At 58.8% G+C, this 14,536-nt stretch overlaps 3 protein-coding genes across 13 annotated transcripts; 1 reads left to right on the top strand and 2 right to left on the bottom strand.

Annotated features, from left to right (window-relative positions):
- Window positions 1-571: 571 nt before the first annotated feature.
- NDUFAF3 (NADH:ubiquinone oxidoreductase complex assembly factor 3) lies at window positions 572-2,183 on the bottom strand. 2 transcript variants are annotated; one of them, XM_037049760.1, is made up of 5 exons: window positions 1,629-2,183; window positions 1,333-1,528; window positions 1,128-1,194; window positions 917-1,017; window positions 572-837 (listed from the first exon to the last, which is right to left on the bottom strand). In XM_037049760.1, the coding sequence occupies exons 1-5, from the start codon at window positions 1,703-1,705 to the stop codon at window positions 721-723; spliced, it is 558 nt and encodes a 185-aa protein (XP_036905655.1). In that variant the 5' UTR covers window positions 1,706-2,183; the 3' UTR covers window positions 572-720. The 2 variants fall into 2 exon arrangements, with proteins under 2 accessions (XP_036905655.1, XP_036905656.1); XM_037049761.1 differs by having other exon boundaries at window positions 1,333-1,525; window positions 1,629-2,182.
- Window positions 2,184-2,331: 148 nt separating this feature from the next.
- On the top strand, window positions 2,332-7,637 carry DALRD3 (DALR anticodon binding domain containing 3). Of its 8 annotated transcripts, none has more exons than XM_037049768.1 (13): window positions 2,335-2,964; window positions 3,917-4,754; window positions 4,836-5,149; window positions 5,277-5,533; window positions 5,620-5,699; window positions 5,784-5,912; window positions 6,268-6,338; window positions 6,434-6,495; window positions 6,609-6,691; window positions 6,884-6,967; window positions 7,041-7,154; window positions 7,252-7,320; window positions 7,405-7,637. In XM_037049768.1, the coding sequence occupies exons 2-13, from the start codon at window positions 4,317-4,319 to the stop codon at window positions 7,522-7,524; spliced, it is 1,821 nt and encodes a 606-aa protein (XP_036905663.1). In that variant the 5' UTR covers window positions 2,335-2,964; window positions 3,917-4,316; the 3' UTR covers window positions 7,525-7,637. The 8 variants fall into 8 exon arrangements, 7 of the variants coding, with proteins under 7 accessions (XP_036905666.1, XP_036905664.1, XP_036905665.1 ...); XM_037049767.1 differs by having other exon boundaries at window positions 4,875-5,149; window positions 6,788-6,967; XM_037049766.1 differs by having other exon boundaries at window positions 2,336-2,964; window positions 6,788-6,967.
- WDR6 (WD repeat domain 6) lies at window positions 7,156-14,513 on the bottom strand. Of its 3 annotated transcripts, none has more exons than XM_037049765.1 (8): window positions 14,212-14,513; window positions 10,002-11,495; window positions 8,972-9,965; window positions 8,812-8,895; window positions 8,604-8,720; window positions 8,404-8,522; window positions 7,697-8,303; window positions 7,156-7,569 (listed from the first exon to the last, which is right to left on the bottom strand). In XM_037049765.1, the coding sequence occupies exons 1-7, from the start codon at window positions 14,471-14,473 to the stop codon at window positions 7,843-7,845; spliced, it is 3,531 nt and encodes a 1,176-aa protein (XP_036905660.1). In that variant the 5' UTR covers window positions 14,474-14,513; the 3' UTR covers window positions 7,156-7,569; window positions 7,697-7,842. The 3 variants fall into 3 exon arrangements, with proteins under 3 accessions (XP_036905660.1, XP_036905659.1, XP_036905658.1); XM_037049764.1 differs by having other exon boundaries at window positions 8,972-9,956; window positions 9,987-11,495; XM_037049763.1 differs by having other exon boundaries at window positions 8,972-11,495.
- Between the last annotated feature and the right edge of the window lie 23 nt (window positions 14,514-14,536).

The raw sequence follows: 14,536 nt of genomic DNA on the forward strand, positions 1-14,536 counted from the left end.
GGTGCCTGATCTTTGAGTCAATAGGCAGGTGGGGCTTGGCAGCCGCCTCATCACGAATGCACACAAACACAACACCCTTGTTTCCAGGGAATGCCTCAGGCCCTGAGGCAAGGGTGTCCCATGGACCTGGAAGGGGTGGTAGTTCTGGATTCCAAGTCCCTCCTGAGGCAGCTCACGAGTCAGCCCGGACCAGCTGGGGCTCTCAAGGGTCAAGGGTGCAGTCTTAGATTCTGTAAGCAGACTATAACTTCTTAGGAAGGGTCAGGTAACAGTCCACAGAGCTTTAGACTGACATCCATGGGGCTTCCTGCTAGGTCACGTGGGACCAGATTGAGACCCCCATACATGTCTCTAACTGGGATTTCTAAAGGACCTCCAGGAGTACTGAGATCGCCGCAAATCTGCACGTGAGCTAGTAGACAGACCTGCCATTTGGAATGGGTATACATGCCTGCTCCTGGCCATGTAGTCTAGATGAAAAAGTGACCCCTTGGTTTCTTCACAACCCCCATGAAGAGCCCACTGAGTCAGCAGCCCCTGGCCGCAGCAGCAACGCACCTAGTACAAAACGTAAGAAGTGAATTAAATTATTGATTTGCGGGCAGGCAGGACAAACATTACAGTGCCACAGGGGAGGTGCCAGTGAAAGCGTGAGGGAACCCCTGCACGCTGCATAAGGCACCAGGGCCCTACTGGGAAAGTCAGGTCAGTTCTGGCGCTTCACTCTGCAGCTTGGGACACAGATGTCAGCGCAGTCCCTCCACGTGGGGGGATGAGAGCAGCTCCCGTCACCCGGCCTTCATGACACAGGAAGTTGAATGTGGCACAAGCATTGGGCTGCAAAGAGAAAACCAGCACCAGCTGAGCTAGGGCTGGACCCGGGCTCCCCTCAGCGTTCCCCAGCCTCGGGACTGACCGTATCCTGCACTTCCACAGCGATGCCCCGCTGCCTCATGGCTCGCAGCACCTGGGGCTGCAGCCGCTCAGTCCGGTCTCCAGTGCCCACCACGACGATCTCTAGGGAAGGATGGGCAGGGTTAGTTCACAACCAGGTCTGCTGACAGGCTGGGGTGGGCTGGCTTTAGGGGCGGTGATCGGAAGACGTCAACCCTTCCCTTCTCCAATACCTATTCGGGGCTCCAGCATCCAGAAGAGAGAGAAGCTTTCTTCCGTGATGTCCTGGTGGGATCCTACCTGTGTGAGGAGGGGGCAGGTTAAACACAACAAATCCACGCAGCCTTCCCCATAGGCCTGCTCCGCGGCGGGACCGCGGAAGAGCCGAGGGCAAGCCGCATCCAGCCCTCGGCTTCCTCTCTGCAGGGGAGGGCTCACGTTCCACTGCAGCACTGAGCGCGGGAGCAGCGCGCAGGGCCCGAACACGCGATTTCCGTTGACCATGAAGCCGCGGCTGCTGTAGCTGTCGATGTACATGGCGTGCGGAGCCTCGCGTTGCAGCATAGAGATGCGTGTCCGCTGATACAGCTCATCGTCTGCCGGCGTGAGGCGGTGCCCACGCCGTGGCACCCTGCTGAGGGACACGGTCAGGGTCTGGGGCACCGGGGGTGCAGAGCCGCCGCGGTTGGCGGGGCGGGCTAGGGGGCGGACAGGGACGCTGGGACTGGACTCACCACAGCAGCTCCACGGGCAGAAGGTGGAGCTCGGGTCGCGCTCGGTACAGGCTCCGTAGCACAACCGCGGCGGCCATGGCAAACCGGTTCTCAGGGTCAGCGGGGTGGTAGGGTGCGCAACCCAGCGCAGATACAGCGCCCCCAGCGGTCCGGAGGGCGCGGCGCAACTCGGCCGACTCAGCGCGGGAGAACTAGAGAGCTGTCTAGTGCCACCTGTCCCAGGGAGGCCGCATTCCCCAGAGCGGCTCCGATGTCTGCACCTGCGGCCTGCCCCTCCCCCGGTCCCCGCAGATGGTCCTGGGGGAGCCAAACACCTGGCGGAGGGGCCGGCCTTAGGACATTGCCTGGGTCCCAGTCATGGCCAGGCTCCCCGGCTCTCAGCCATTATGAAGGTCTCTCGGGCTTGGGGCGGGGCGTCGAGCACCTGGCCGACTCCCGCACACCTGGCGAGGGACTGGTGCCAGCCTCCAAGCCCCTAACCCCAGTTTTGGGGCGTCAGGTTGCGAGGGCGGGGCAGGAGGCTCAGGTTTCCCCGCTTTCCCGGGTATCACGCCCCTTCTCAACCGTCACCCGCGCGACCGTTGGCGTCGCCGACGCGAGCCCCGAGGGGCGTGGCCGAACTGGGATTGGCTTCTTGGAGCACGAGGGGGCGTGGCCGGGTGGTTTCTCTTTAAAATGGCTCCAGTCTGCGTCCACAGCGAGCGGAGGGGGATACCGTGGTAGGATACTAGTAGGTGTTCGGGTGGCAGCTACTGGACTGGACCGGGCTAGACATTGAACTAGACAGCGGCTGGAACAGCACCCTGTCTTCCCTCTCTCTGCTTGCGGCCCACCCGCTCCTGACTTGAACCGAATCAGTTGGCCTACTGGCGCAAGAGTTGTTGGAGCCCGCGCGGGGTTCGGGAGTCTCCGCGCACCTGACCGTGTCGTGGCTTCAGGGGGACGTGGCCGTCTGCTATCCGCGGGGCTGAGCGGGTTGGAGGCAGACTCGGTACAGACGAGGGTGGTCTCAGTGAATTCCTGGGGGGCGGGGGTCTAATTGCCGCCATGCTAGCCCATTCGGGCCCCTAGAGCTCCGGGTGCTAGTAGTCACCGGACAAAGGGCTCTGGGTGCGGGGGTGTCCCGGAGGCGGCCGAGCGGGTTTACTTCCTCCCAGGCCCCACGGGAGCGCTTCCTTCTTGGCGGATCCCCAAGCCCTCCCCGATACTGTCACCTCACCAGTGGCTCTGGCTGCAGGAGATCAACAGGACTAAACCTACCCCGCGGGTGTAATTTGGAACGGGACTCGGTCCCGGAGGAGGCCCTCATCGTCCCTCCTATTGTTTGGGGGCCCAGGTGAGCTCCTCATTCCCACAAGACTTGGTTTCACCGTCTACTCCTAGGTCTGCCTCCTGGGACTGAAAATGAAGGGGTTCTATTCTGGCCCCAGGGCAAGAGACCGCCCCACACTCCCCCACACCCCCACGGCTGGACAGCGGGCAACGGAATCCCAAAAGCAGCTGTTGTCTCCAAAGCATTCCAGCTGCACTTGGATTTCGTTCCCTGCTCTTCTGCCTGAGCAGCGTCCTGGTCCAGATGGGGTGGGTCTGCGCCTCTGACCACAGACGTGTTTCACTGGGTCGACTAATCTCCGTCCCTCAGATGCGCCCTCAGGCTGAAAGTGACGGGGTCTTAGAGGAGAGAAAGTCTGGTGGCCTTATCCGGAACACAGGGTAGCATTGGTGAGAGAGAGAGAGAGAGGGCAGACCGAGGGCCTCCGGATAGGGCTGCAGTGGCGGTGAGTCCCACAGGGCCGCCTCAGCCCGCAGCTCGCTAAAGATAGCCCTTCACTTCCTGGGGAAAAAACCACCCCAACTCTTTTCTAGTACCGAGCGTGGCTGAAATCCCCGGCTGGGTCTCCAGCCAGCCCAGATAACAGCTGTCCTGGAGGCCCACGCCTGCCAGGACACGGAAAGTTCCTTGGAATGATAGGATCACTCCCATTGAGTAGGCACCCAAAAAGCTATCGGGAATGTCACATCTGCCCAGTGCTCTTTAGGTGCCTCCCAGGAGGTCCTTGAAGCCCTGGCGAGAGAGGGGCCTTGCCGAACTTTTTATGCCCCTAAGGCTCCCGTTTGAGTTCTGGGTACTCGCCCTGCTACAGAGCAGAGATCATGGTTTTCCCAGCGCTCTATGCTACGTCAGTTTCAGTTTCATTAAAGAGGAAAAAAGTATTTAAGTTAAGTTATACTGAAGTGGAAACATTTGGGTGTCAACACAGAGTAAGAAAGAGCTCTCTGTCTGGCAGAGGTGCAGCGTGCTCCATCAGAACCCAAACCGGGAAGCGGAGGGTGGATCCCAGTTCAAATGCACCAGGTGAAAGGAGGACGCTTTCAAACCTGGCAATTCTGGGAGCCGTCGTGGTGGCTCTGCTTCCTCAAGAATCAAGAGGAGAAAACCGGCAATTCTATCAATGGGCGTTTATCAGGAATAAAATACCCACATCTCAAAGGAGAAAATGCCTGCAAATAACCTGAAACCGCGAAACAAATTCCTTTTTAAATGAGAGCTTAAAAATAGGTCATGAAGGTGGCATTAATGGAAGCTGCCCTAGTCCAGTGACGATTCATTTGAACTTCTAACATTTTGTTCATGCGTAAAATGATGGAAATAAAACGTTATCACAAATTCAGAGATGTAAGCCTTCGATGAGGAGAGAAAGAGGCCCCACCAGGTCACGAGGATCCTTCTCCTGGTTGCTAATGATGGTGGACAGCGAAACAATCCTAAGCCCAAGAGAACCCCGAGGTTTCGGACCCGGACCAAACAGAACAGGTGGACCATGGTGGGGCCATCTGTGGAAAGCGCTCGCCACTGTTTCCCTCTGGTGCACCTGCCTACTCGGGACCGGATCCCCCGCCCTGTCAGTTGCTCTTCCGGAAGTTTGGCCTCCCAAAATTTTGCTTCCGGTTCCGGTCGCTATGGCGACTGGGCGCCTTGGGGTGGAGGAGACCCTGGGGGCCCTCAACTTGGCCCTGGGAGCCGGCGGCCCCGTGTGGTTCAAGGAGACGCGCGCCCGCCACCTGCGTGCCCGAGACTTCCTGGCGCCAAGGCGTGCGCTACAGGCGCGCTTCAAGGACGGACAGGTGGGAGCTGGCCGGGAGGGGACATGTGGCCGAGGGTGGCTTGGAACACCGCAGCCCACTCATCGGCCTGCTTCCCTACAGGTGCCGGAAGCTGTGGTCCATGCTGTGCTCCGCCTGCAGGGCTCTGGTGTGGCCCCAGTGTTGCGATGCGAGGCAACACCCTCGGGCCTGGCGCTCCAACTGCAGCGGAATGCAGTCTTCCAGCGCGTGCTCAGCTCGGTGGCTGCCTATACCGCGCCCGCCGCGCCCGCCGCGCCCGCCGCGCCCGCCACTCGTGGTCCGCGCGTCCTCCTGCACTGCCCATCGCTACGTGCTGCCCCCTGCACACTCCGCCTGTGCCAGCTGCGGGCTGTGCTCGTGGCTGATCATCTTGCTCGAGCTTTGCACATACAGGGGTGAGCGGGTGCGTGGGGCTAGAGAGGAGAAAGCGCGGCCCTTGGGGGGGACTGGCCGCTGCGGGTGGTAAGTAGGGGTGAGCCTTACCAGGAGCTTAGGCTAAAACAGTTGCCCTCGCTCTTGCAGGGTAAGTGTGAGCCTAGTGCCCGCCGTGCGGGACCCGGACATGTCGACATTACTGCAGCAACTGTGGGTGGACTGGCCCTCCGCCTCGGCGCCAGCCTCAACGGAAGCCCTGTGGAGCCGCGCACTGGCAGAGTTTACCTCTGCCGATGACAAGGGAGCCCTGCCCCCCGGCGTCTTGGGCAGCGTGTGTCTGAAGGAGCTGTTGGAAGGACGGGGACGCTTAGCTGGTTATGACCCCAACCTGGACAACTGTCTGGGTAGGACCTGGAGCCTAGCAGGGCCAGAAAGAAACAGGGGTCTCCTGCAGGCCCGGCTAGCCCCAGTGCCTGTGTTCCCAATGCAGTGACTGAGGATCTGCTCTCCGTGCTGGCTGAACTGCAGGCAGCTGTGCAGCATTGGCCTGACAACTGCTCCCCAGGCCTGGTTAGTGGCTGACTTCCCACCCTCTCGGCCTCTGGCAAACTGAGGTCTCCTGTGCCCTGCAGTGACTGTCATTCTTCCTTATAGGCTGCAGCCCCAGATGCTGGTGTAGACAGCTGCATGGTGGTACACGTGGTGAGTTATGAAGAGGAGTTCCAGCAACAGAAGTTGGACCTTCTTTGGTGGAAGCTGGATGATGGCGCTCCTCTCAGACAGGTAGGTTAGTGGTAGAGCTCCCCTACCAACCTCAGAGGGCACCTGAAAACCCATCCAGGGGCCTGCAAGCTGACTGGTGCAGAAGGGGACACTTGACCCTGAGAGCGACATTAAACTTGGTGAATGGTAACAAGCAGCAGGAGCAGAGCCTTGGGAGGAGGCGGGGCCTGGAAGCACATCCTGGAGAACTTGGAGAATAGTAGGTCTCCTGCGGGGCTGGGCTTGAGGGGGAGGTGCTAAGCCTGGTGGGAGGTTAACAGGCTGGGGGAGTCCTGGCACCAGGTTTCAGTTCCTTGTGGGTTTTGCTGCTGGAGGGTGTGGCCAGCTGCCTGAGCCCCGGCTCTCCTCCTAACAGAAGCATGTGGTGTGCGGTCCCGTGAAAGTAGCTGGTGTGCCCAGCACCCTGACTGCCCTGGAGTACTATGAGTGAGTGAGCGTGAGCCTGGGAGGAAAGCCGCCAAGCCACCACAGTTGAGGTTGGGACTCCGCCCACTGGCCCTCCTCTCTTTTTCGAAATGTAGGCTGCGGCATGCACAGGTGTGCAAGGCTTCAGCACTGAAGCACGGCAGGGACCTGGCAAAAGGTGGGCCTGGGAGACTGGCTGTGTTGCGGGGCAGCGGTGGCAGCAGGTCATTTGCACCCCTGCCCCAAGTCCTTTGCCTATGGAGACCAACTGACCTATATATACTCCCCCAGACCCAGCCTGGACAGAAACCTTCAGGGTTCTCTCTGTGGCAACCATCAAGTTTGAGATGCTCAGCAAGACCCCACAGAGTCAGGTGAGCCTGAGTGCCCCATGGGGGAGCGGCAGAACACGGTGATGATAGGCTGTGTGGTCGCTGCCCTCCCCCCTCTGCAGCTGTGCCATTCTTTAGCTCCTTGTGGCCCTGGCCGAGAGCATTTCCACCAAGGGGACCAAGAGTGGCACCTTTGTCATGTACAATTGTGCCCGTCTCGCCACACTCTTTGAGGGTTACAAGCACAGTGTGGAACAAGGTCTGTACCCTGCTTTCCCACCTGTGAGCAGCCTGGATTTCTCCCTGCTCCGTGAAGAGGTGAGTGCCCCTCTTGGCAGTGGACACTCGCAGGTGGCTCAGACTTGCCCTCTCAGCAGCCCTCTCCCCACAGGGTGAGTGGCTGCTGCTCTTCAACAGCGTGCTCCCCTTCCCAGACCTGCTGAGCCAGGCAGCAGCCCTGGACCTCACAGCCCCGGGACTCCACATAGCCGCACACACAGAGATGGTGAGGCAGGAAAGACCGGGACAGGCACCGCATTCTCTTTATTCTGGTCTGGGGCGCGAGGGCAGAGAGACAGGCCAGTGACTCAGTCTCTGTCTAGGTGTGCAAGTTTCTGGTGCAGCTGAGTATGGATTTTAGCTCCTACTACAATCGGGTACACATCTTAACGGTAAGCACGCAGCGATGTGGGGTGTGGGGGAGTGCAGGGGAAGGAAGCAAAGGATGAGACCAGCAGGCCCCTTCTCTCCTCCAGGAGCCTCGACCACACCTGTTTGGTCAAATGTTTGCCCGCCTGCAGCTTCTGCGGGCTGTGTGTGAAGTGCTGCACACTGGCCTGGCCATGCTGGGTCTCCCTCCACTGAGCTACATCTAAGGCCACAGAGATTCCAGTATCTGGGAATGTTCACAAAGTCATCAACTGTAAAACAAACAAACACCACAGCTTTTGTTAAGAGACCTGGAGCCGCAATAAATTGTTATGAAGTTTTGCTCTGTTGTGAAGACTGGGGGTGCATCCTTGGTCTGCCCAGGCAGGCTTTACTCACCTGCCACACCTGCTCTGAAGTCCGGAACCCGCGGCCACCGCCTCTTCCCCTCAAAGCACACTGGGCACAGGCACAGACAGTCACTCCTGTTCCACTCCATCTGTGGGCAGGCCCCACGCCCAGCATGCCGGCCACCACGGGACACCTCAGTCATACCAGTTGTAAACCTCAAGTCCTTGGCCCCCAAGAGCACAGCGGTGACCGAACTCAGGGCTTACAGGCCAGCAGTCCATATCGGCCACATCTGGTACATGGTACACAGTACTGTTAATAAAGGTAGGCTCCCCATGCCCTAGACGCCAGAAGGTCAGCCGCTGATCGATGGAGGCAGAGACCATGAGGCTTGGGCTTAGGATGTGGAGTCCCGTCACGTGGGCAGCATGTGCGCAAGGGACAGAGTGTTGCTCTAGGACACGCAGCTGGGGCACGGGCTCAGCAGCACCCCCAACCTCCTCCAGCTCTGGCACCTCCACAGCAAGCACAAAGACGTGGAGGGAGCCGTCTTCGCTGCCACTCGCCACGAGATGGCCCTTGTGTGTGGGCAAGGTGTGCAGGCTGTTGACACCAGAGTTGTGAGCCTGGAGGGTCAGGCAGGGGTTACCTAGCCCTGGAGGAAGAAGAAGGCTGTCAGGGCCCAGCCCACCACAGGGGCGAAGGCAAAGTGAGAGACGGGGAGGGACAACCACGGCTGCTCACAAGGTACTCACGGTGGGGAAGCCCAGGGTCTGCTGGAGGCTCTAGGGCAGTGGAGCCAGGGCCCAGCACTGTGGTGAGGTCCCAGAAGGCCAAGCTGCCATCAGTAGCTGCACTGCACAGGAACAGTCTCCTGGGAGCCAGGAAAGAGCTGGGCTAGTCAGGGAGATGGAGAGTAACGGGTCCCCAAAGAATCATCATGCACCCCTCTCACCTCCGCTGGTTGGGTGCCTCGTGTGTGAAGGAATGGACCTTGAGGACACACCGTTTGTGGTGGAAAGTTTCAGCCAGGAGCTGCAGCCGCCGCCCAGAGTCCTGCAAAAGAAAGAGCCTGGGGGAGCAGAGGGCAGCCCAGCTCAGAACCCATCTGGACAATCCTACACCCTGTCTCCTGCCCCCACCACCAAGCCCGATGCTCTTACCTCACTGCCCCATCACTACAGGCTGCAGCCACAAGGGGGCCAAGGCTGGGTGGGTCGAGCTCACACACTGCCAGGCACATGTACCTGCAGAAAGAACACAGCTGTCAGGCACAGCCCTGCACCACGCCACCCCCTGCTCCTGCCGGGCAGTGCACGTTACCTGGTCTCCGGGTCCACCTTGACCATCCGGTGCCGATTGCGCTGCCGGTCCCAGTACTCATCCAGCCGGTGAGACGAAAGGTGCATAACATGGCAGGAGAGGTGGCTCGGGGTGCTGGGGTCCAGGGTGACCATGATGTTGAAGCAGTGCATCTCAGCCCGGCCCCCCGCAGACACCACATGGGCAGTCAGGCCTGGCCAAGGATCCTGAGGGCCCCCCAGAGTGCCAACACCCCACACAACCACTGCACGCACCGAGGAGATATGGTTACAAACAGCAGTAAGTGCATGGGCCGAGCCTGTGGCTGTGGGGAGTGCCAGGACACAGATGGTCGTGTCCTCACTGCATGTGATCACAATGTCAATCAGGCTGGGCCCCTCGCTGCCAGGCTCCAGGTCGTCAGGCTGCATGAAGCTGGGTACCTCGAACTCAGGCCCCAGGGTGATGGTGCCCACACGCTTTACACACGTGATCTCACGGCCATGCAGGCTCTCCCGGAGAATCACATGTGGCCGGGTACAGCCACCCAAAGCCCTATACAACATGACATCCCCATCCTTCAGGTAGGCAAAGGCCATTGCTGCCTCAGTATCAGAGAAGGCCCAGGAGCGATGCCCTCCACCACAGTTGACGATATGCAGCTTCTCGTGTGACCGGGGGCTCCATACCACGAACTCGTTGGCGTGGAAACCCAGGATGATCATGTTCCCGTCAGCCATCATGCGGAGCCCAGCCACCCAGTTCATGCCTCGGCAGGACTTCTGCCTTAGGACCGGTTTCAGTTGGTTGCCTTGCACAAAGAGCTGGTAGTAGGCACCATCACGCCCTGTGCTATACACATAGCCACCGTGACAGGTGACCGAGGTCACACCTTGCTTCCCGTGTAAAAAAGGAAGGATGGACACAGGGCCCCACTCGGCTAAGGCTGTCTCACCCTCCCCTCTGTCACTATCCACTCCCAGGGCTCGGGCTCCAGCTGCAGCCCCAGCCCCAGCTGCAGCCCCAGCCCCAGCTGCAGCCCCAGCCGCGCCTCGAGCCCCCAGATCCTTGAGCAGAGCTGGTCTGGAGGGGAACAGCAGCACGGAGCCCCGCCGGTCTCCGCACACCAGAAAGTCACCTGGGGGCAGGAAGGCACTGCACGTGTGCCATCTCTGCTTGCTGGGAGGCAACAAGTACCGGCAACGTTCCTTAACAAAGATGGCCTTGCCAGAGGGAGCGGCTGTGATCTCCAGGCAAGCCACCACGCCACCAGGGCCTGAGGCCAACAGCAGGAGCTCCTCGTAGCCACGCAGGGCCCAGCTCACACTGTGTACCTTCCCATGGAATAGGGTCAGGTCCATGGCTGCAGTTGGAGTGTTGATGGGAACAACCTTGATGTGACCCTCCCCACTGGCCATGGCACACAGCCCGAAGCCCTCAGGACCAGGGGCTGCCTCCAGAAGGCAGTAGGACTGGAAGCGCTTGTCCTCCAGCAGTTGATCCCAGCACTTGACCTCGAGGTCATAGAGGTACAGGGCCCCTGTATCAGTCACTGCCAGCACTCGCCATGAGCCAGCCAGTGTCACAGCCTTGAGGGCACCTGGCCTTCTATGGGACTTGAAGCAGAGAGATGAGACTCCCGAGCCTGGGTGTCCATGTCCTTTCAGGTGCCACAGCCGGATGCCTGAGTCATCACCCCCAGTGATCACCCAGGCCTGCCTCTCATGGGCTGCTATGGCCCGGATCCCACGGCCCTGGTGGCCACGAAATGCCTGGAGGATCTCACCTTCATGGCTCCATACCAAGCAGACACAGTCCTCTCCCGCACTAATCAGGTAATTCTCTAGCAGCCTGACCTGCCACACACGGGCGCTGTGCCCAAAGCAGTGCCCAATATTCTGCACCCGACCTCCAGGCACCCGAAGGTCACCCACCTTCCAGATGCGAACACTTCGGTCTTCTGAAGCTATGGCCAACAAGCCCTTGCTTTCCAGGTACGACATGCTGAAGATTACACCCACGTGCCCAGTGACCCGTCGGTCGGGGGCCACAGGCTTACTGTCTATTAAAGCAGCTGCTGGGTACCAGATCAGGAGCTGGTTGGAAACGGCACCTGCCAGCATGGTCAACTCCTTCCAGGTGTCTCCGATCAGACAGGCGGAGGAGAGGGTGCACCTGTCTGTGCAGGGCACGTCCTGCAGGAGGCACCCGATCACAGGGTCGTACAACACCACTGAGTTGTGGCCCAGGGCCAAGGCCATGTTCCCCTCGAGCCAACGTGCATCCCAGATCCAGTCAGACATGTTCCACAGGCCAGAGCGCCAGAGCTCCCGGAAGCGGCCCTGTCCCCAGCTAATTTTCACAATTCGGAGTCCCTTGCTCCCAAACACAGCTACCATGGCCTCTGAGTCAAGGTCTCCGTTGGGTTCTGGTCGCACCCGGAACCCATGGATAAGATAGTGGCCAAGCAGGTTCTGCACTCGCTTCATCATCCGCAGATGCCCACCAAAATCCAAGCTGTACACCAGGACATCCGGCCCCTCACCTAGACAGAGGCAAAGAGCCACATCAGAACCCCCATCTAACTGATGAGCCACGAAGAGGGGAGGGCAGGGGGATTCTCCACATGTAGCCTAGGAGTGTACCAGGACAGACAACCCCGCAGGTCTGAACACCTTGGTCTCGGACTCAGCTGGACTTTCCGTGGTGACATTCTAATCCACCCACAAATCCCTCACAGCCTCCTCACCCTCACACTCACAGCCTCCTCCTCACCCCACCTAACAATTCACACTTCAGATGGGAACCCTCTCAGCTTCAGTCCCAAAATCCTTAGCCTCATCTACCTGCGACTGAAGTCTCTCTGAAGCTCCCAACCCCAGGGGAGAGGCCTTCCCACTAACAATCTTTTCACCCTGGGGCTACAGCAGAATCCCCTCCTGATTTCCAGGAGCTTCTTCCCTGAGCACCTTCAATATTGATGAGGAGAAATAGGAAGGGCAGCCCACACTTTGGCAGCAGGGGCTCCTGTGGCCCTGGGCTGCTGTCTAGCTGCCCTGCAGGCACCTCCCATTCTACCAGCTCATCCTCGAGTTCTCTCAGTGCTCATAACCACCACCAGCACCGTCCGCCCATTCCCCAGCCCCACACCAGGAAGCCCACAGCTAAGTCCTCTTAACTTCCCACATCTGTCTCTACGTTCATGGATTTCATTTCCTAAAAAGCATGCAAATCCCTACCACAGTGACTTTGGCCCAGAACATCGCTTCTTAACCAGACATGACCCTAACAGTCCCTCATGCCGTTCCTAGTCTGCAATCTCAATCTACTGACATTCAATAAATATTTAGTGGATATCGATTATAAAGCAGACAATGAACCATATGCTGGTGCAGTGAGTAAGATTAAGCACAGACCCTACTCTATGGACTAAGCAGACAATAAACAACGGCACCCGAGTAAACTACACTGTTGTAATTTTGGTAAGTTCCAGGAAAGGAGTATATAGCTTGTTCTCAGAACATAAAATGGGAAAGCCTACTCCAGTGGTTCTCAGTTTTTGTTTTTGTTTTTTTTTTGGGGGGGGGACATTTTCCCTCCAGGAGATATTTGGCAATGTCTGGAGACATTTTGTCACAACTGTGAGCTATGTTACTGACGTCTAGGAGGGAGGCCAGGGATGCTGCTCAGCACCCCACAATGCAGAGCCAGTCCCTCACACAAAGAATGATCTGATCCAAAATGCCAACAGTACTGAGACTGAAGCTGCCCTGACCCAATGGGACTGGGCAAGTGTCAGGGAAGGCCACCTTGAGGGCAGAATATTAGGCTGAGGAACCAAAGATGAGCAGTGATTAGCCAAAGGAACAGCAGGAGGTAGGGGGCGGGAACACTCCTTGGTGGAAAAAATAAGTTTGATGACCAGAGGAAAGTGAGATCTCTGGGTGGTGTGGTTGAAATAGAAAATGAAGGGCTAAAGGACAGGCTAGAGAGAATGCCACGGAGGGGATCAGGGAGACACATGGCTGCACGGCTTCAAATGATGGCAATAAAGGTACAGATGCCCCATGTATGAAGTCCTAATCAACCAGACGAGAGAAGTCACAGAAGCAGTGAATTCACTTCAGTTTTCTACCCTGAATTCCCCAAGTCATTTCCCTGCCTGAAACACTTCAATGGGGTCTCCCCACAACCCTTAAACAAAACCAGACGGAGACCTAAAGGAATTCCAGGAGCACAGGAATTCCTTTCCCTGACAAATTCTCTCAGCCTGAAGGCCTTGGCATGCTTATCCACTGTCAGAAACTCACCCCTGCTCTTCCCCTAGTTCACTCTGGTGCTTCTCTGGGTTTCTGTCTAGCTATTCCCCCTCCTCCAGGAGACTCAGTTTAGTGCACGGTAGGACCCATGACCTCCCAAGGCCCCCACACCAGATCAAAACTGGGTACCCCTCCCCATCCCATCCCTACTCTCGCGGGATTGGTAGCAGCTCACTCAAGACTTCAGTCAGTCCCCTTGCCTTTTAAACGTCTGCAGCAGCAGTCACTCGTGGCTTCCACCTTTGCTGGTTTGTGCTTTCCAACCCCGCTCCCGGGAAAAGGTGGGGGGTGGACATGGCATGTATTGGATTTCTTGGGTCTCAACCATCTCAGGGGGGCCTTAGCCTCTGTCTTCCTGAGAACTGACCAACGCAGAAAGGTCTCCTCCCGGTTTTCCCGAGATCTCATCCCAGTTAGGGGTCTCATCATCTCCCCGGCCCCGCAACCTTCCAGGAAAAAGCCCAACCTGCCCTGGAGGCCACACCCCCGCCTCCCAGATCCCGCCCCCCTTAAGGATACACTCCAGACCTGCCCACTTTCTGAGGGTGCCCCATTCCCAACCTCCCCTCCCCATCTCCTCCGGAGAGGACAAACCCCCACCCAGTTCATCAAAAGGACCGCACCTCTCTCCTCCCCTCCCCTCCGCCTCCTAAACGACCACGTGTCCCCGCACCTTCTCGCAGTCCCACCCGCCCTTTCCACCTCTGATTCAGTCTCTGAAGGGCCTCAGTAGCCACATCAGGCTTTTTTTTTTTTTTTTTTTGGTCTCCTGAGCCCCCTCCGGCTGAGCCACTTTCCCGCCACCTCCAGGGCTCCCGCCCACCTCCGGGCCGGCCTCCCTCCGAGGCCCGTCCCCCTCCTCCGGCTATCCCTTTGTTCTCTGGCTCCGCCCAGGCGGGCGCTCGGCTTCTCCGTTAGAGCGCGCCTCAGACTAAACCTCACCCGCCAACAGCCGTTCCCCCACGCACTCCAGACCCGTGACCGGGAGGAGTATGAGCTCCGAGGTTGCCCGAGGCCAAATGTAGTCCTCCGAAGCCTCCATGTCGACCCACGAGCAGCTGCAGCCTCCACGACCAAGAGGAGCTGAAATCTCGCGAGACGAGACTTCCCCGAAGTAAAGCGCCCTTGGCAACAGGTAGTTGAGCTCAGGCTCGCCCTTGCCGCTGTCCAATGACGACCCTCCGCCCCATGCAATCCAGCTCATGATTGGCGGGGCTGCCTTCGCTCCTCCTCCTCACGTGACGCTCGCCACGGGCCCCTGGCTGCC

The sequence above is a fragment of the Sturnira hondurensis genome, unplaced genomic scaffold (assembly GCF_014824575.4).
Source record: "Sturnira hondurensis isolate 20B ecotype Veracruz unplaced genomic scaffold, ASM1482457v3 Scaffold0006496, whole genome shotgun sequence".
NCBI lineage: Eukaryota > Metazoa > Chordata > Mammalia > Chiroptera > Phyllostomidae > Sturnira > Sturnira hondurensis.